The sequence below is a fragment of the Pristiophorus japonicus genome, chromosome 5 (genome assembly GCF_044704955.1).
Source record: "Pristiophorus japonicus isolate sPriJap1 chromosome 5, sPriJap1.hap1, whole genome shotgun sequence".
NCBI classification, from domain to species: domain Eukaryota; kingdom Metazoa; phylum Chordata; class Chondrichthyes; family Pristiophoridae; genus Pristiophorus; species Pristiophorus japonicus.
This window is the reverse complement of record NC_091981.1, coordinates 102276450-102298452: the sequence shown is the minus strand read 5'-3', so window position 1 is coordinate 102298452 and position 22003 is coordinate 102276450. Positions and strand designations below refer to the sequence as shown.

The 22003-nt window shown below is 44.3% G+C and overlaps 1 protein-coding gene across 2 annotated transcripts in view; it reads left to right on the top strand.

Annotated features, from left to right (window-relative positions):
• The window catches only part of skap2 (src kinase associated phosphoprotein 2), a 389104-nt gene that overhangs the window by 316050 nt on the left and 51051 nt on the right, over nt 1-22003 (top strand). The window contains exon 11 of one of the 2 annotated variants that reach the window (XM_070880818.1): nt 1266-1375. In XM_070880818.1, coding sequence (XP_070736919.1) covers nt 1266-1375 — 110 coding nt within the window. Of the gene's footprint in view, nt 1-1262; nt 1376-22003 lie in introns of both variants that reach the window. The other variant, XM_070880817.1, reaches the window with a different exon arrangement.

Below are 22003 nucleotides of genomic sequence, written 5' to 3'. Positions count from 1 at the left end.
GTTGGGATAGTCAAGTCTAGAGTTTGAGGAAATTTCTGTTCATTCATTACTCGATGCTAGATAAGCAGTCTGACAATTTAGAGATAGTGGATGGGTTGAGAGAGGTGGTGGTGAGGTAGAGCTGGGTGTCATCAGCATACATGTGGAAACTGACGCCTTGTTTTCGGATTATGTCGCCAAGGACAGCATGTAGATGAGAAATAGGAGGGAGCCAAGAATAGATCCTTGGGGGACACCAAAGGTAATGGAGCAGGAAGAGAAGCCATTGCAGGTGATTCTCTGGCTACGATTAGATAGATAAGAATGAACCAGACGAGTGCAGTTCCAACCCAGCTGGGTGACAGAGAGGCGTCAAAGGCCGCAGACAGATCAAAACTCAATTAAGTAATAAAGTAATTGTCTTGATAGTCAGGCATGTTCTGAATTTTTTTTTCGACTGATACTTTTATATTAATATTTATTGAGGTCGTGCACTAAGCATGGATTGCAACTAGTAACGAAATGTGGCTCAGGCTTGCACGCAGTCTGGGAGACAACCCTATGCATACGGGTCCCTTCTTAAGGCCGATTTATATATTTATACCATGGTTTTGGTGCAAACTCATCAATCAAATTAAACCCTACCTGGAAATTCTATTCATGCGTACTGCGACCCATCCCCACATTAACAGATTGGAGCCATTACTCTTAAATGCGCACTTGTTAAATAACCTGTTGTTCCATTCTTTGTTGGGCCCTGGGATGTATATAAGACATTGGCCACGCTGCTCCCAATCCACCGCTCTTCTCGCTGCGGCGCAACAAATTATTTTTCCAACAAATTGTGGTGTAATTTCATCACTGGAGGATCGGAGATCACAAGGGTCTAACTTATGGCATTCACCACCAATATTGCTATTGCAGCTATTTCTGAGCGAATGGCACATTAAAGTCAACGAAGCAGTTTATAACTACATAAAAACTGTAGTAGCAGTCACCTGGACAATATGATCACTTGCCTATTTATTTGGAAAGTATCCAATAGTTTTTTTTTCTACAACAGGAACCCCTCTACAGCAAGCTGACCATTTCTTTAATGCTCTTATTGTTGTGACTACAAATTGATTTCTTGTATTTATCTTGTAGCTTTGTCATTCCAAGTCTACCAACCAGAAACCACTGCCTGAGTCAAAATGTAAAAGTACCTTTATTTTTAATTCCTCGCTACAGGATATTTGAATTAATTGTAAGGTAATGACATTTAGTTTATCTTTTTTTTAAAGCAGAGAAAGCAAGTGACTATGCCAATTATTACCAAGGATTGTGGAATTGCTCAGGAGATCAGTCTGATGAATTATCTTTTAAACGTGGTGATGTCATCTATATTATTAACAAGGTAAGTTGGATTAAAAAGCACTATTAGATTGAATATGAAATGCACATTTAAAAGCATGTTAAACTTGTACGTTACTGATGGAAAATGGTACTGCTGTACACTTGAATATTGATGTATGCTTTTAGTTACATTCATATTTGTTTTTCAACATTAAGAACATAACATAAGAAATAGGAGCAGGATTGGCCATACGGCCCCTCGAGCCTGCTCCGCCATTCAATACGATCATGGCTGATCAAATCGTGGACTCAGGTCCACTTCACTGCCCGCTCCCCATAACCCCTTAATCCCTTATCGATTAAGAAACTGTCTATCTCTCTCAAATTTATTCAATGTCCCGGTTTCCACAGCTCTTTGAGGCAGCGAATTCCACAAATTTACAACCCTCTGAGAGAAGAAATTCCTCCTCTTAGTTTTAAATGGGCGGCCCCTTATTCTAAGATTATGCCCCCGAGTTCTAGTCTCCCCGAGCAGTGGAAACATCCTCTCTGCATCCACCTTGTCAAGCCCCTTCATAACCTTGTACATTTCGATAAGATCCGCTCTCATTCTTCTGAATTCCAATGCGTAGAGGGCCAATCTCCTCAACCTTTCCTCATAAATCAACCCCCTCATCTCCGGAATCAGCCTAGTTGAACCTGCTGTGAACTGCATCCAAAGCAAGTATATCCTTTCGTAAATAAGGAAACCAAAACTGTACACAGTATTCCAGGTGTGGCCTCACCAATACCCTGTATAAATGTAGCAAGACTTCCCTGCTTTTATACTCCATCCCCTTTGCAATAAAGGCCAAGATTCCATTGGCCTTCCTGATCACTTATTGTACCTGCATACTATCCTTTTGTGTTTCATGCACAAGTACCCCCAGGTCCTGCTATACTGCAGCACTTTGCAATTTTTCTCCATTTAAATAATAACTTGCTCTTTGATTTTTATCTGCCAAAGTACATAACCTCACACTTTCCAACATTATACTCCATCTGCCAAATTTTTGCCCACTCACTTAGCCAGTCTATGTCCTTTTGCAGATTTTTTGTGTTCTCCTCACACATTGCTTTTTCTCTCATCTTTGTATCATCAGCAAACTTGGCTACGTTGCACTTGGTTCTTTCTTCCAAGTCGTTAATATAGATTGTAAATAGTTGGGGTCCCAGCACTGATCCCTGCGGCACCCCACTAGTTACTGATTGCCAACCCCAGAATGAACCATTTATCCCAACTCTCTGTTCTCTGTTAGTTAGCCAATCCTCTATCCCATGCTAATATATTACCCCCAACTCCGCGAACTTTTATCTTGTGCAGTAACCTTTTACGTGGCATCTTGTCAAATGCCTTCTGGAAGTCCAAATACACCACATCCACTGGTTCCCCTTTATCCACCCTATTCGTTACATCCTCAAAGAATTCCATCAAATTTGTCAAACATGATTTCCCCTTCATAAATCCATTTCTGACTCTGCCTGACCGAATTTGCTTTTCCAAATGTCCTGCTACTGCTTCTTTAATAATGGACTCCAACTTTTTCCCAACCATAGATGTTAGGCTAATTAGTCTAGTTTCCTGCTTTTTGTCTGCCTCCTTTTTTAAATAGGGGCGTTACATTTGCAATTTTCCAATCTGCTGGGATCTCCCCAGAATCCAGGGAATTTTGGTAAATTATAACCACTATCCCTGCCGCTATTTCTCTTAAGACCCTAGGATGCAAGCCATCAGGTCCAGGGGATTTATCCGCCTTTAGTCCCATTATCTTACTGAGTACCACCTCCTTAGTGATTGTGATTGTGTTAAGTTCCTGATAGTGATTGTGTGATAGCCCCTTGACTATCCACTGTTGGGATATTGTTTGTGTCCTCCACCGTAAAGACTGATACAAAATATTTGTTCAGAGTTTCTGCCATTTCCATGTTCCCCATCACTAATTCCCCAGTCTCTTCCTCTAAAGGACCAACATTTACTTTAGCCACTCTTTTCCTTTTTATATACCGATAGAAACTCTTGCTATCTGTTTTTATATTTTGTGCTAGTTTACTTTCATAGTCTATCTTCCCTTTCTTAATCATTTTTGTGCACTACAGCTTACAAAATATAACTTTTAAGTGGAACAAAGGAATATTTGTCTGAAACAGATATTCTTTATACTATGATATTCAATTAGAATATCAGTTGAGAGCAGATTATTGTGATAGCATGTAAGAACACAAGAGGTTGGTGAAAGTTAGGAACGGCAATTAAATAGATAAGTGATCTTTATTATTTAAGAACTAATTAATTAAATCAGCTATTTGCTGAGTAGCAGCTGGGTGTGTTTTGCTAAGGTTTAGAGTTTGGGTCTACTTGATAAGTTCCGAGTGTAACTAGAGGGATAGCAGGGCAGCTCAGTCCGGTGGATTGCAGATCCTGTGACGTGGGAATCCTGGATGCTTCGTGCAGCCGGGACGACCATGTGTGCAGGAGGTGTCTCCAGCTGCACCAACTCGAGCTCTGTGTTTTGGAGCTTGAGTGGCGGCTGGAATCACTGCAGAGCATCCGCGGGACTGAAAGCTGGTCACCCCGCAGCTTAACAGTGTGCAGGCAGATAGGGATTGGGTGACCCCTGGACAGAAGTGGAGGACTAGGCAGGTAGGGCAGGAGTCCCCTGAGTCCATCTCGCTCTCCAATCGGTACTCTGTTCTGAGTACCCGTGAGGGCGATGCTGGCTCTGGAGAATGCAGCCAAAGCCAAATCCACAGCACCACAAGTGGCTCAGCTGCACCGGGGGGGGGGGGGGGGGCAGCAAAAAAGAATGGAAGAGCTATAGTGGTAGGGGATTCGATAGTCAGGGGAGCAAACAGGCGTTTCTGCGGCCGTAAATGTGACTCAAGGATGGTATGTTGCCTCCCTGGTGCCAGGGTCAAGGATGTCACTGAGCGGCTGCAGGGCATTCTGGGGGGAGAAGGTGAACAGCTAGAGGTCGTGTTCCATATCGGGACCAATGACATAGGTAGAAATAGGGATGAGGTCCTGCAGGCAGAGTTTAGGGAGCTAGGAAAGAGATTAAAAAGCAGGACCTCAAAGGTAGTAATATCTGGATTACTCCTGGTGCCACGAGCTAGTGAGTACAGAAACAGGAGAATAGAGCAGATGAATTCGTGGCTGGAGAGATGGTACAGGAGGGAGGGCTTTAGTTTCCTGAGGCATTGGGACCACTTCTGGGGAGGTGGAATCTGTACAAGCCAGACGGGTTGCACCTCAACAGAGTCAGGACCAATATCCTCGCGGGGGGATTTGCTAATGCTGTTGGGGAGGGCTTAAACTAGCTTGGCAGGGGGATGGGAACCTGAAAATAGATTCACCACGGAGGGGAGTAAAGCTGGAATTAGAAACCAAAATCCACATCGATTGGACAAATCAAATTGGTCAGGGTAACATAGAAACATAGGTGCAGGAGTAGGCCATTCGGCCCTTCGAGCCTGCACCACCATTCAATATGATCATGGCTGATCATGCAACTTTAGTACCCCATTCCTGCTTTCTCTCCATATTCCTCGATCCCTTTAGCTGTAATGGGCATATCTAACTCCCTTTTGAATATATCGAACGAACTGGTCTCAACAACTTTCTGTAGTAAAGAATTCCACAGGTTCACAATTCTCTTGGTGAAGAAGTTTCTCCTCATCTCGGTCCTAAATGGCTTACCCATTATCCTTAGACTGTGACCACTGGTTCTGGACTTCCCCAAAATCAGGAACATTCTTCCTGCATCTAACCTGTCCAATCCCGTTAGAATTTTATATGTTCCTACGAGAACCCCTCATATTCTTCTAAATTCCAGTGAATATAAGCCTAGTCGATCCAGTCTCTCTTCATATGTCAGTCCTGCCATCCTGGGAAGGACTGGTGAACCTTTGCTGCCCTCAATAGCAAGAATCTCCTTCCTCAGATTAAGAGACCAAAACTGTACACAATATTCAAAGTGTGGCCTCAGCAAGGCCCTGTACAATTGCAGTAAGACCTCCCTGATCCTATACTCAAATCCTCTCGCTATGAAGGCCAACATGCCATTTGTTTTCTTTACTGCCTGCTGTACCTGCATGCCTACTTTCAATGATTGATGTACCATGACACCCAGGTCTCGTTGCACCTCCTCTTTTCCTAATCTGTCACCATTCAGATAATATTCTGCCTTCCTGTTTTTGCCACCAAAGTGGATAACCCCATATTTATCTACATTATACTGCATCTGCCATGCATATTTGCCCACTCACCTAACCTGTCCAAGTCACCCTGCAGCCTCTTAGCATCCTCCTCACAGCTCACACTGCCACCCAGCTTAGTGTCATCTACAAACTTGGACATACTACATTCAATTCCTTCGTCTAAATCATTAATGTTTATTGTAAATAGCTGGGGTCCCAGCACTGAACCTTGTGGTACCCCACTAGTCACTGCCTGCCATTCTGAAAAAAATCTGTTTATTCCTACTCTTTGCTTCCTGTCTACCAACCAGTTCTCTATCCATGTCAATACATTACCCCCAATACCATGTGCCTTAATTTTGCACACTAATCTCTTGTGTGGGAACTTGTCAAAAGCCTTTTGAAAGTCCAAATACACCACATCCACTGGTTTTCCCTTGTCTACTTTACTCGTTACATCCTCAAAAAATTCTAGAAGATTTGTCAAGCATGATTTCCCTTTCATAAATCCATGCTGACTTGGACCGATCCTGTCACTGCTTTCCAAATGCGCTGCTATTACATCTTTAATAATTGATTCCAACATTTTCCCCATTACTGATGTCAGTCTAACCAGTCTATAATTCCTTGTTTTCTCTCCCTCCTTTTTTAAATAGTGGGGTTACATTAGCTACCCTCCAATCCATAGGAACTGATCCAGAGTCTACAGACTGTTGGAAAATGACCACCAATGCATCCACTATTTCTAGGGCCACTTCCTTAAATACTCTGGAATGCAAACTATCAGGCCCTGGGAATTTATTGGCCTTCAATCCCATCAATTTCCCTAACACCATTTCCTGACTAGTAAGGATTTCCTTCAGTTCCTCCTTCTCACTAGACCCTCGGTCCCGAAGTATTTCCGGAAGGTTATTTGTGTCTTCCTTAGTGAAGACAGAACCTAAGTATTTGTTCAATTGGTCTGCCATTTCTTTGTTCCCCCATTATAAATTCACCTGATTCTGACTGCAAGGGACCTACATTTGCCATCACAAATCTTTTTCATTTCACATATCTATAGAAATTTTTGCAGTCAGTTTTTATGTTCCCTGTAAGCTTCCTCTCATACTCTCTTTTCCCCCTCTTAATTAAACCCTTTGTCCTCCTCTGCTGAATTCTAAATTTCTCCCAGTCCTCAGGTTTGCTGCATTTTTGGCCAATTTATATGCCTCTTCCTTGGATTTAACATTATCCCTAATTTCCCTTGTTAGTCACGGTTGAGCCACCTTCCCCATTTTATTTTTACTCCAGACAGGGATGTACAATTGTTGAAGTTCATCCATGTGATCTTTAAATGTCTGCCATTGCCGATCCAGCCTCAACCCTTCAAGTATCATTCGCCAGTCTATCCTAGCCAATTCACGTCTCATCGAAGTTAAGTTCAGGCCCCTAGTCTCTGAATTAACTGTGTCACTCTCCATCTTAATGAAGAATTCTACCATATTATGGTCACTCTTCCCCAAGGGGCCTCGCACAACAAGATTGCTAATTAATCCTCTCTCGTTACACAACACCCAGTCTAGGATGGCCAGCTCTTTAGTTGGTTCCTCGACACATTGGTCTAGAAAACCATCCCTTCTACATTCCAGGAAATCCTCCTCCACCGTACTATCATCAGTTTGGTTAGCCCAATCTAGATGTAGATTAAAGTCACCCATGATAACTGCTGTACCTTTATTGCACGCATCCCTAATTTCCTGTTTGATGCCAACCTCACTACCACTGTTTGGTGGACTGTACACAACACCCACTAGCGTTTTATGCCCTTTGGTGTTTCGCAGCTCTACCATACAGATTCCACATCATCCAAGCTAATGTCCTTCTTCACTATTGCGTTAATCTCCTCTTTAACCAGCAACGCTACCCCACCTCCTTTTCCTTTCTGTCTATCCTTCCTGAATATTGAATACCCCTGGATGTTGAGTTCCCAGCCATGGTCACCCTGGAGCCATGTCTCCATAATTCCAATTACATCATATCCGTTAACAGCTACCTGCGCAGTTAATTCATCCACCTTAGGCTTGAGGAAGAGTTCATAGAGTGCATAAGGAACGGGTTCCATGAGCAGTATGTAACGGAACTAACCAGGGGGCAGGCTATCTTGGATCTGGTCCTGTGTAATGAGACAGTATTAATAAATCTCCTAGTAAAGGATCCCCTTGGAATGAGTGATCATAGCATGGTTGAATTTCAAATTCAGATGGATGGTGAGAAAGTTGGATCTCAAACCAGCATACTAAGCTTAAATAAAGGAGACTATGAAGGTATGAGGGCAGAGTTGGCTAAAGTGGACTGGGAAAATAGATTAAAGTGTAGGACGATTGATGAACAGTGGCGTACATTTAAGGAGATATTTCATAACTCTCGAAAAATATATTCCAGTGAAGAGAAAAGGGTGTAAAAGAAAAGATAGCCATCCGTGGCTAACTAAAGAAATAGAGAACGGTATCCAATTAAAAACAAAGTGGCCTAAACTATTGGGAGGACAGAAGATTGGGAAGCTTTTAAAAGTCAGCAAAGAATGATGAAAAAAATGATTAGGAAAGGGAAGATAGACTATGAAAGTAAACTAGCATGAAATATAAAAACAGATAGCAAGAGTTTCTATAGGCATATAAAAATGAAAAGAGTGGCTAAAGTAAATGTTGGTCCTTAGATGACGAGACCGGGGAATTAGTAATGGGGAACATGGAGATGGCACAAATGCTGAATAAATATTTTGTATCAGTCTTTACGGTAGAGGACACTAACTATCCCAACAGTGGAGAGTTAAGGGGCTATAGTGGGGAAGGAACTTAACACAATCACAATGACTAAGGAGGTGGTACTCAGCAAGATAATGGGACTAAAGGCGGATAAATCCCCTGGACCTGATGACTTGCATCCTAGGGTCTTAAGAGAAGTAGCGGCAGGGATAGTGAATGCATTGGTTGTAATTCACCAAAATTCCCTGGATTCTGAGGAGGTTCCAGCAGATTGGAAAACTGCAAATGTAATGCCCCTATTTAAAAAAGGAGGCAGACAAAAAGCAGGAAACTATCGATCAATTAGCCAAAAATCTGTGGTTGGGAAAATGTTGGAGTCCATTATTAAAGAAGCTGGAGCAGGACATTTGGAAAAGCATAATTCGATCAGGCAGAGTCAGCATGGATTTAAGGAGGAGAAGTCATGTTTGACAAATTTGCTGGATTTATTTGAGGATGTAATGGACAGGGTGGATGAAGGGGAACCAGTGGATGTGGTGGACTTCCAGAAGGCATTTGACAAGATGCCACATAAAAGCTTACTGCATAAGATAAAAGTTTACGGGTTTGGGGATAATATATTAGCATGGATAGAGGATTGGCTAACTAACAGAGAACAGAGAGTTGGGATTAATGGTTCATTCTTGGGTTGACAATCAGTAACTGGTGGGCTGCCGCAGGGATCAGTGCTAGGGCCCCAACTATTTACAATTTATATTAACGACTTGGAAGAAAGGACCAAGTGTAACGTAGCCAAGTTTGCTGACGGTACAAAGATGGAAGGAAAAGCCATAGAAAAATAGGTGCAGGAGTAGGCCATTCAGCCCTTCGAGCCTGCACCGCCATTCAATAAGATCATGGCTGATCATTCCTTCAGTACCCCTTTCCTGCTTTCTCTCCATACCCTTTGATCCCCTTAACCGTAAGAGCCATGGCAAACTCCCTCTTAAATATACCCAGTGAACTGGCATCAACAACTCTGCGGCAGGGAATTCCACAGGTTAGCAGCTCTCTGAGTGAAGAAGTTTCTCCTCATCTCAGTCCTAAATGGCCTACCCCTTATCCTAAGACTATGTCCCCTGGTTCTGGACTTCCCCAACATCGGAAACATTTTTCCTGCATCTAACCTGTCCAGTCCCGTCAGAATCTTATATGTTTCTATGAGATCCCCTCTCATCCTCCTAAACTCCAGTGAATAAAGGCCCAGTTGATCCAGTCTCTCCTCATATGATAGCCCAGCCATCCCTGGAATCAGTCTGGTGAACCTTCGCTTCACTCCCTCAATAACAAGAACGTCCTCAGACTAGGAAACCAAAACTGAACACTATTCCAGGTGAGGCCTCACTAAGGCCCTGTACAACTGCAGTAAGACCTCCCTGCTTCTGTATTCAAATCCCCTAGCTATGAAGGACAACATACCATTTGCCTTCTTTACCGCCTGCTGTACCTGCGTGCCCACTTTCAGTGACTGATGAACCATGACACCCAGGTCTCGTTGCACCTCCCCTTTTCCTATTCTGCCGCCATTCAGATAATATTCTGCCTTCGTGTTTTTGCCCCCAAAATGGATAACCTCACATTTATCCACATTATACTGCATCTGCCAAGTCACCCTGCAGCCTCTTAGCGTCCTCCTCACAGCTCACACTGCCACCCAGTTTAGTGTCATCTGCAAACTTGGAGATATTACACTCTCTTCCTTCATCCAAATCATTAATGTATATTGTAAAGAGTTGGGGTCCCAGCACTGAGCCCTGCGGCACTCCACTAGTCATTGCCTGCCATTCTGAAAAGGACCCATTTATCCCGACTCTCTGATTCCTGTCTGCCAACTAGTTCCCTATCCACGTCAGTATGATACCCCCAATACCATATGCTTTGATTTTGCACAACAATCTCTTGTGCGGGACCTTGTCAAAAGCCTTCTGAAAGTCCAAATACACCACATCCACTGGTTCTCCCTTGTCCACTCTGCTAGTTACATCCTCAAAAAATTCCAGAAGATTCGTCAAGCATGATTTCCCTTTCATAAATCCATGCTGACTTGATCCGATCCTGTCACCGCTTTCCAAATGCGCTGCTATTTCGTCCTTCATGATCGATTCCAACATTTTCCCCACTACTGATGTCAAGCTAACCGGTCTATAATTACCTGTTTTCTCTCTCCCTCCTTTTTTAATAAGTCCATGGGAACTGATCCAGAGTCGACAGACTGTTGGAATGTGTGAAGAGAACACAAAAAATCTACAAAAGAACATAGACAGGCTAAGTGAGTGGCAAAATTTTGGCAGATGGAGTATAATGTTGGAAAGTGCGAGGTCATGCACTTTGGCAGAAAAAAAAATCAAAGAGCAAGTTATTATTTAAATGGAGAAAAATTGCAAAGTGCTGCCTTACAGCGGGACCTGGGGATACTTTTACACAAAACACAAAAGGTTAGTATGCAGGTACAGCAAGTGATCAGGAAGGCCAATGGAATCTTGGCCTTTATTGCAAAGGGGATGGAGTAGAAAAGAATGGAAGTCGTGCTACAGCTATACAGGGTATTGTTGAGGCCACACCTGGAATACTGCATACAGTTTTGGTTTCCATATTTACGAAAGGATATACTTGCTTTGGAGGCAGTTCAGAGCAGGTTCACTTGGTTGATTCTGGAGAATGAGGCTTATGAAGAAAGGTTGAGTAGCTTGGGCATGTACTCATTGGAATCCAGAAGAATGAGAGGTGATCTTATCGAAATGTATAAGATTATGAGGGAGCTTGACAAGGTGGATGCAGAAAGGATGTTTCCACTGATAGGGGAGACTAGAACTAGGGGGCATAATCTTAGAATATGGGGCCGCCCAATTAAAACTGAGATGAGGAATTTCTTCTCTGAGGGTTGTAAATCTGTGAAATTCGCTGCCTCAGAGAGCTGTGGAAGCTGGGACATTGAATAAATTTAAGACGGAGATAGATAGTTTCTTAACCGATAAGGGATTAAGGGGTTATGGGGAGCAGGCAGGGAAGTGGACCTGAGTCCATGATCGGATCAGCCATGGTCATATTAAATGGCGGAGCAGGCTTGAGGGGCCGTATGACCTACTCCTACTCCTATTATGTTCTTATGAGCAGGAGTAGGCCATTTGGCCCTTTGAGTCTGCAGTACCATTCAACAAGAATTGGCTGATCTATCTCAATTCCTCTTCCCTGCCCTATCCCCATATCCCTTGATTCCTTTAGTATCCAAATATCTATCGATTTTTGACTTGAATATACTCAACGACTCAGCATTCACAGCCCTCTAGGGTAGATAATTCCAAAGCTTCACAACCCTTTAAGTGAAGAAACTTCTCATCCCAGTCCTAAATGGCCAACCCCTTATTCTGAGTCTTAAGCCCTAGTTCGAGACTCCCCAGACAGGGGAAACATCCTCCCAACATCTACCCTGTCAAGCCCTTTAAGAATCGTAGATGTTTCAGTTAGATCACCTCTGATTCGTCTAAACATTAGAGAATATAGGCCTAGTCTACTCAATCTCTTCTCCTAGGACAATCCCCTCATCCCAGGAATCAGTCCATGTGATGCCCTGGAGTTAGAGTTCTAGCTCAAGCGTGAGATTCTGCACTGGTGAATTTTTGATCTCTGCTGGATACAGCTAAAATTATTAGGAAGATAAATTTACATTACTTTTTAAATTACTTTTAAAAGTATATGAATATAGCTAACACGCATTTTCAGTTTACATACACACATTTTAGGTTTGTACGTTTATTGTAAACCCAGATTTGATGTGTAGAGATGCTTTGATGTTCTGTAAGTTAAGTGAGTTGCATTTTCTGCAGCCTCCACAAATCAAAACCATGTCAACCGGAAGGAGGAATTGAGTTCAAGGAGATTGTCTTAAAATAAATACCACCTTAGTCATGGAAATGAGAAGGAGATTTTAGCTCTGACATAATAAAGCCATGGTTTTTATCCTGAACTTGTATGGCTTTATATAATAGTCTGGATGAAGTGGAGAATACAGAATTTATTCTACTAAGGATAATTTTAACTCAAAAGATTCGGTCCTTTTTTTTCCTTGCCGAATAAATTCTGCAGCTGCAAATGGAGTATGTGTAAGGACCAATTTTAACCCTGTCCGTCCAATTAGAACAGGGCGGGTGTGTGGTTAAATGACCAGTACAGTGCTTACTACTGCATTTGCGATGCACTCTCACCTCCTGCCATCTTAACTGTTCAGTGTTGTAAGTCAGCCAAGGCGCCTGCCAGAGGCAGACAGGAGCCTCATGAATACATGTAAATCAGGATTGGATTACGCAATTAGGACCCCAATACCATTTTATTACAAAATTGCAGAAGTCTTATCCAGTGCTCAATCCATCAGTAAAACTTTGCGAGATTGGTTCCTCCGAGCTACTGAAGCCATATTTAAAGGGATTCCAGCTTGCAGGTAATTGGATCACAGGATCTTTGTGCTATTTGGATTGCCAGGAGAGCTTCCAGCTTCCAGATTGCTTCTTTCTGGTATTTTTCACCATATTTTCACAGAGTAAGCTTATCATTGATACTATTATTGCCAGTTTCAATTGGATGAAGGAACAGTTGGAGGAAGAGAAGATGCAGCTGTGTCACTAACGCTCACGTCAACACCTTGCAACAGAGATGTGAAGGATGAGTTAATTGCTCAGCAATTCTGGGAACCTTTTCATTCCCCTGTCCTGAAAACTTGCACAAAGCCTCTCTGCATTAACTGTCCTTATTAAATCCTTCACCACTCCTTTAATCCTGCATTGAAGAATCATGAAACCATTCAGACAGCTTTTATATTAATGACCCACTGATAATGCATACTCAGAAGCTGCTATATGGCCACATTGAAGGCCAAAGTACCAAGGGGGAGAAATTCAGCTGCTTTGCACCTCCCGTTAGTGTCTGGTGGGGGGGAGCGGGAGATAACGGGGGGTTAAGGGATTAGCGACCAGGCACAAAGAATTCAGAGTCGTCCACAATCCTCAGTGCCAGTTTAGTGCTGGTGCTAATACTTACCGTCTCAGCCTCTAGCACCTCGCAAATCGCGGTGTCAAAAAGTGCGCAGTGCCATGTTACTGCCCCAGATGTGAAATTGCCTCCCGCCCTCTACGGAATCGCTGAGCCTCAACAACGGCAGGAAGAGGAGGCGTTGTCACCTCAGCTGGCTGCTTGGGGAGCGCTAATTGAAGTGATTGGTTTTCAGGTAGGCCAAACTTTATCTTTTGCACCAGTCTGGTGCCTGCTGAAAATTTTTGATGCTTCATTGCTGCAGGATGTCCAAGCCCTCCACTCTGAGTGTTTGGAGCTGTAATGGCAGTTATGCAGGTTGCCTGGCAACACAGAACTGAGCAGAAGTATGTTGTGAACCATCATTGGCCCTTCCCTTTAAGCGAGGGAAGCAGCCTTTGATGCCAGTATCATTGCATTCCACATTGTTCAGCGCAATGCTGTTACCGCCCCACTCTCACACTTTAGCACCCTAAGAGAAGTGTTAGCGCTTGTCTTAGCGCACCACTTCCCGCTTGGAGCGCTAAAGCTGAATTTCCTGGGAGCAGAAAGCCATTACCACCTGCCAATACTTTTCTGAGATTTCAAAAGTTATTGCCCCAAATAGGGCGCTACAGAATTTCTAGCCCCAAATGTGATCATTTAATTCCCAACGCAATGGCCTGGAAATCCCGGCCTTCCCAGGTCCGTATGGAGTGTCTAAGGACCCAGGAAGGCATCGCAAAAGCCGGTTTTCAGCGCACAATGCGCATGCGTTGAAAACTGGCTTTTCCAATGCGAGGACATTTGCACGGGCAAGATTGCGGTATTTACCCATATCTTGCCCAGCAAATGTCCTCAAAATTCTTGCGCCTGATAAAAGCAGGCAAATAGCCTTCTTTTACAAGTGTAAGAGTTTAAAAACGTACAAAAATATAATTCAATTAAAAATGCACACACTACATTTAATTTTAACTATAATTAAAAGAACTTTTTAAAAACTCGAAAAAAAAATTTTCTCTAGACTTTATTTTCAATTCATTTTAATTGTGAGGTATGTTTTTTATTTTTTATGATGTGTTTAGTGTTTGTTTTTTTTTCTTGTTAATAGCAATGAGAACTCGTAGGTATGGAGTTCCCATTGCTATTAATGAGAAAGTTGGAATACTGTTCCTGATTGGTTGCGCAGTCACACGTGACTGCACCTTCTGTGTGGGAACCAGAAGGACGGGAGCGTACTTCGCAACGCGGGAAGAGAAGGCCTCCCCAACGGAATCTCACGCTTCTCCCGGATCACCAGGTAAATTCATAGAAATGTTTCAGGTCAGAGGCAATTGCCCACAGAAAGCCTCCGACCGCAATTTCAGCCCCAATAATTGCCTTCCATTCATTTCTCATCCAAGTCTCAACTCATGGTGCGTTATAATGTTATCGAACTATACTACTCATATCACATGCTCCCCTAGCACTATTGAGATGCTCAAGGCTGGTGACTTCTAGGTGCTCAAGCATGTGAGGGTCCGGCTGCAGTCTGGCCCAATGGCCTTGCCAATCATGGAAGGTAATGGTTGACGGGATGGTGAAGCAACAGGCGTGCTGACTTCCTGAGCGAGGACAGCATGTACTGTTGCCATTGAGACACTGCCACTCCTGTATGGCTGTGGCTCATTATATTTCCAAGTCAGGATGGTGCGTGACTTGGAGAGGAATTTGGAGGAGATGGTGTTTCCATGCGCCTGCTGCCCTGTTGGTGTATGACCATTTGCAGCACATCATGCAGGTCAATGCCTGGTATTCTGGCAGCAGTCATGATGCCTTCATTCTGCAGCAGTCCTCTGTGCCAGCTGCATTTCAGCACCACAGCAAAATAAAGGGCAACAGAAGTTATCTGCTGCCGCGACATGGTTCATGGCTTCGATTCGCAACCCCAGACACTTGCGCAGCATGCATACAATGAGAGCCATACTGCCACTAGAAATGTGATAGAGCAGACCATTGGCATGCTGAAGCAATGATTCTGCTGTCTGGACCGTACTGGAGGAACCCTGTAATACCTGGCTCAATGGATCTCAAGATTTGTGGTGGTATGCTGCATGCTGCACAACCTTGCCATCATGAGGGGACAGCCCTAGTCACTAGCGAGAAGCTGAGAAGCAAGAGCACGAAGAGGAGGAAGTGGAAGGGAGGCAGCAACCTAGACAGCCCCTTTCTACCCAGGTTGTACATAAAGAACTAATTCAAAGTAGAATACCAGTAACAGGACCTTAATTTCCCATTCACAAACAGTTTCACACCCCTTACCTTCCCTCTGTCACTGACCATCACATTATAGAAACATAGAAATTTACATCACAGAAAGAGACCATTTCGGCCCATCGTGTCCATGCCCTCGGTCAGCAGCCCTGAAGGTTACATATAAACCTATGAACAATGATGGACAGTTAAGGAGCATCCAGCCCAACCAGTCTGCCCCACATAACTGCAATACCCCATGTATTGCAGCATTTTACACTCCACCCCACCTCTTGGCCACAATACAAAAATAAACATGACCACATTACAAAATACAAATTACAAAATAAATATTCCAAACCAAATTAATAAATGAAATCATGCCATATTGCATTCAAATGTAAACTAATCACCCTTGTACATTCCCTTAGTGCCAGTCTTCTGTGTGCCTTGTCCTAGTGCTCCTACAAAGTGCGACCCCAGTGGCTGCAGCATGGCTGGTGGAAGGCTGCTGACCTTCATTGGAGGAGACTGCAGATGGCCTTGGAGGATGACCTTGAGCAGCTCTGGGCCTCTGGGTGGGAGCACAAATGCTGTCATCCTGAGAGAGGACAGCAAGCTCCTGCTCCATGGAGTCTCTATCACCTCAGTAATCCTAGTAATCTGTTGAAGGACAGATTGCTGAATTGCTGTGACACCCTGCAAGCCTGTTTGAATACAGTAATCCACAACCATGATGGCAGCACTCTAAGCTTGCATGAGAGCAGTCCGAGATTGCATGGCAGCAAGGTGATCTTGCATGACTTCAGTCTCAGCTTCCACTGCAGCACTCAGACTTTTGGTGGAAGCTGCTTGCTCTTCAATGGAAGCTGAGGCATCGGCCATCAGACTCTACATCATGGGTGGGTCCACAAGTGTGCCCATGGAGTTGGCCACCACTTCCATGCTGCAAAGGATTGACTTCAAGCTCTCTGCAAAGCCCTGTGTCTGATGCCAGACCCTTCCATGCTCCTTGACTTTGAACACAGGCTTTCTGGCACGCTGTCCAATGTGCAAAGCATTTTGAAGTATGCACCTATCAACCTTCTTCTGTAGCCGAGCCCATCGAAGTCCTTATGAGTCGTCTACAGCAGAACCTGTGTGCAACCTCATCCTCCGGTGAGCTGGCACCTGTGCTATCTTTGCCTCCTGCCCTGGCTGCAGCGAACTTGTGCCCACTGTCTTACCATGTGCAGATCCAGCCTCTAAGATATGCGCAATGTCAGTATCTGGGCCATAAAAGGAGCGGTGTGCAGCCCAGGGAGCAGCGTGGAGGCCCCAACCTGCGAGGGAACATCAGCGGCAGGTCCGGACCATAAAAGGAGCGGCGTGCGGAGGCCCAGGAGCAGTGTGGAGGCATACCACTGCAAGGCACAGCACAAGCTGGTGCAGGAGGATGGCAGCTGTGAAGAGTGATGTCATCAAGATCCAGGTCGGTGATTGGAGCGTAGGCAGATACAGCAGGAGCGGCGAGGTCGGGGCGAAGGAGCGGCGAGAGACTGTAGAGGGACGTGATCAGGACCCAGGGGAGGCGTGAGTTCGGGGCCAGGGGCCCAGGGGCAGCACGGGCCAGCCCACACTGCGATTCGTGTGCGCACTAGGTCTGTGCAGCAGAGCTGGTCTCCAGTTGTCTTGGATAACCCTGGCCACGGGACCAAGACCTAGCTCTGTCACGCCTGTGTGGTGGCTGGCGTGCAACGGCCACCCCACGTTAAAAAAATTCACGCACAGGCATCTTCCACCCTTCAGGATGTAGTTCGGGTCCTTCTTTTGGCTTGGAAGCAAGTCATCCTCGTTTCGAGGGACCGCCTATGATGATGATCTGAGCTGGTGGCTGTGAACGTGAAATCAAGTGGCAATGTGTCTTCATCGCATGTGCCTCCTTGGTGTTCCTCCACTGCCTGGTCAGGTTGCACTTTTTGGATATCTGAAAGGAAAAAAGCACAAAGATAATGTGGTGAGAGGAGAGGGGGTGAAGTCAGAGGCGCTGCTTACAACATCTGCAGCTTGTAAGTCAGAAGAAATTGTAGGTGAAGAAGAAGTGGGATGTAAGACGGAGGATTAGGTACGAGGATACCATTATCATCAATGCTTTCAGCCACGGTCTGAGCAGTGGCCGTTCTACTAATGACTAATACCATCTCCTCCATGGGGGTTAGACCAGGCAGGCGCACCTCTCTTCCTCTGGTTAGTTCCTGCTGCCTTTGGTTGTGCGCCACCTTCTCCTGCAAGAAAGAAGGAAATGTGTTAGTGAGTGCAATATATTTGGTCGATGTGGCTGTCATGGTTGAATAGCTGGCAGTGTGCAAGCTGTGAGATGTAGGTGTGAGGCTTGCAACAGTGCTAAGTGTGTGAGGGTGAGGTGAAGCATGTGTATGCTCGGATCCCACATTACTCCAAAAGTACTTAATTGGCTGCAAAGCGCTTTGACATATGGTGGTCGTGAAAGGCGCTATATAAATACAAGTCTTTCTTTTTTTATGTGTCCTGATTGATAGTGATTGCTAGTAGGTGAGTGGAGATGTGTTGATTTGAGCAGTGGCAAAGGCTAGTGATGCAGTTAATGGGATATGGCATTTGAAGATGCATTCACTGACCTTGACCACTCGAGTGATGTCATTAAACTTCTTGCAGCACTGCATCCAGGTCCTCAAGGCTAAACTCCTGGCATTGACTTCCATGACTTTCTGCTCCCACTACCTTTTCACCATGTATCTGGAGGGCCTCCTGGCCTCCTGCGGATACAAGACGTTCCTTCTCCTTTCTACCTCCTCCACCAAGACCTTCAGTGTAGCATTGGAAAGCCTGTGTGTCCGCTCTCTCCCACGTTCAGCCATTCTTCTGTCTTTCGCAGGTTAGATTCACCTCCCTCAGGATTCCCAGCACCTGCTCAAGCCATAATGCAACTCCTCTTTAAGCAGTGCAGGCTAGCTTTAAGAAGTGTAGGCTCACTTTAAGTAGTGATAGCAAGTATCGATTTTGAGATCCATGCTGATACGTGCAGTCAATCAACAGCACATTTAATACTGGCTGCACACACCAGCTGGCTCCATGACTTCGCCCCTCCCTATCTCCATAACCTCCTCCATTCTTACTACCCTCCGAGAACTTTACATTCCTCCATTTCCGGCCACTTGTGCATCCCCGACTTCGTTTGCCCAGCATTGGCAGCCGTGCCTTCAACTCTCTAGGCACTAAGCTCCAGAAGTTCCTCCCTCAACCTCTTTACCTCTCCACTTCTCTCTCTATCTTTAACTACATAATCTGGGTTGTCACTCCAGGACTTAACCATAATCTAGGCTGGCGCCCGAGTGCAGTACTGAGGGGAAAACTGAAGTATCAAACATGCATCCTTTGGATGAAACATTAAACAGAGGTCACATCTGCCTGTTCCTGGGATTCTGATGGACATTAAAGATCTCTTACCTTGGCACTGTTAAAAGAACAGGGAATTCTTCTGGGGGCTGAAATTGCCCCACTCCATAAGTTCTATTACAGTCTCTAAGAGGTGGGAATGGAGCGGAGAGGCAGATGGTCAAAATAAGGGTGAGGCTAATGGCGTTCGCCGCTTTTTATGCGTAAATGGTACAGCAACTTCAGGTACGGGGCAGAGGCGCGGTTAAGTGCAGAAATCCAGAAATTTCTGTCTGAGATGCGCCACTCCACTGTTGGTTATGCGAAAATGGCATTTCACTCTCTGCCTTACCATTGAAATGCATGCAATGGCGTGAAGTTGCTGTATTTAAAAACATAAGAAATAGGAGCAGGAGTAGGCCATTTGACACCTTGAGCCAGCTCCAACATTCAATAAGATCATTGCTGATCTGATCCTGACCTCAACTCCACTTCCTCGCCCGCTCCCCATAAACCCTTGACTCTCTTATCTTTCAAAAATCTATCTATCTCCACCTTAAATACATTCAATGACCCAGCCTCCACAGCTCTCTGAGGTAGAAAATTCCATAAGATTCACGACCCTCTGAGAGAAGAAATTCCTCCTCATTTCCATTTTAAATGGGCAATTCCTTATTCTAAAACTATGCCCCCTAGATTCCCCCTTCATCTAACCTGTCAAGCCCCCTCAGAATCTTATATGTATCAATAAGATCACCTCTAAGTCTTTTAAACTTTTAAATGAGTATAGGCCCATCCTGCTCAAATTTATTCATATGACAACCCCTTCATCTCAGGTATCAATCTCGTGAACCTTCTCTGAACTGCCTCCAGTGCAAATATATTCTTCCTTAAATAAGGAGACCAAAACTCTACGCAGTACTCCAGGTGTGGTCTTACCAACATCCTGTACAGTTGTAGCAGGACTTCCCTACTTTTATACTCCATCTCCCTTGCAATAAAAACCAACCTAGAGCATTTGCCTTCCTAATTACTTGCTGTACCTGCATGCTAACATTTTATTGTTCATGTACAAGGACCCCCAGATCCCTCTGTACCACCACATTTTGTAATCTCGCCCCATTTAAATAATAATTTGTTTTATTATTTTTCCTACCAAAGTGGATAACCTCACATTTTCCCACATTATACTCCATCTGCCAAATTTTTGCCCACTCACTTCGCGTGTCTATATCCCTTTGCAGATTCATGGCATCCTCCTCACAACTTGCTTTCCCACCTATCTTTGTATCATCAGCAAATTTGGCTACATTACACTCGGACCCTTCATCCAAGTCATTAATATAAATTGTAAATAGTTTAGGCCCCAGTACTGATCCCTGTGGCACCCCAGTAGTTACAGTTCGCCAACCTGAAAATGACCCATTTATCCTGACTCTCTGCTTTCTGTTAGTTAGCCAAACCTCTATCCACGCGAATATATTGTTCCCCAACCCCATGAGCTCTTATCTTGTGCAGCAACCTTTTATGTGGCACTTTATAGAATGCTTTCTGGAAATCCAAATACACAACATCGACTGGTTCCCCTTTATCCACCCTACTCGTTACATATTCAAAGAACTCTAGCAAATTTGTCAAACATGATTTCCCTTTCATAAAACCGTGCTCACTCTGCTTGACTGCATTATGATTCTCTAAATGTTGTGCTACTACTTCCTTAATGATGGACTCCAGCATTTTCCCAATGACAGATGTTAGGTTAACTGGACTATAGTTTCCTGCTTTCTGTCTCCATCCTTTCTTAAATAGGGGTGTTACATTTGCGGTTTTCCAGTCAGCTGGGCAACTCTCCAGATTCCAGGGTATTTTGCTTTATTACAACCAATGCATTCACTATCTCTGCAGCCACCTCTTTTAAGACCCCAGGATGCAGGCCATCAGGTCCAGGGGACTTGTCCACCTTTAGTCCCATTAGTTTGCCTAGTACTTTTTCTCTAGTGATAGTGATTGTTTTAGGTCTTTCCCCCCCCCCCCCACCCCCCCAATAGCCCCTTGATTATCAATTATTGGGATGTTTTTTGTGTTTTCTACCGCGAAGACCGATATAATGTATTTGTTCAAAATCACCGCCATTTCTCTGTTTCCCATTATTAATTCCCCAGTCTCATCCTCTAAGGGACCAACATTTACTTTAGTTACTCACTTCTTACTGTCTGTTTTTATATTTCTTGCTAGAATACACAGTACTCTAGCTGTGGCCTAACTAATGTGTTATACAGTTCAAGCATAACCTCCCTGCTCATATATCCTGTGTCTCGGCTAATAAAGGCAAGTATCCTGGATGCCTTCTTAACAACTTTATATACCTGCCCTGCTATTTTCAGGGATCTGTGTACATGCACTCCAAGGTCTTTCTCTTCCTCTACACGTCTCAGTACCCTATCATTTATTGTGTATTCCCTTCCCTTACCTCGTAAGCCCTCCTCAAATGCATTACTTCACACTTCTCCGTATTGAATTTCATTGCCACTTTTCTGCCCACCTGACCAGTCCATTGATATCTTCCTGCAGGCTACAGCTTTCTTCCTCACTATCAACCACAAGGCCAATTTTTGTAACATCTGCAAACTTCTTAATCAAGCCCCATACATTGAAGTCTAAATCATTGATTTATACAGGTACCACAAAAAAGCAAGGGACCTAGTACTGAGCCCTGTGGAACCCCACAGGAAACAGCTTTCCAGTCACACACATATCCATCAACCATTACCCTTTGCTTCCTGCCATTGAGCCAATTTTGGATCCAACTTGCCACTTTGCCTTGGATCCCATCGGCTTTTACTTTTCTGACAAGTCTGCCATGTTGGACCTTGTCAAAGGCCTTGTTAAAATCCATGTAACTAAATGCGCTACCCTCATCAACCCTCTTTGTTACCTCCTCAAAAAATTCAGTCAAGTTAGTCAGACACGACCTTCCCTTAATAAATCCCTGCTGACTGTCCCTGATTATTAATACTGTCTCTCGAAATATTTTCCAACAATTT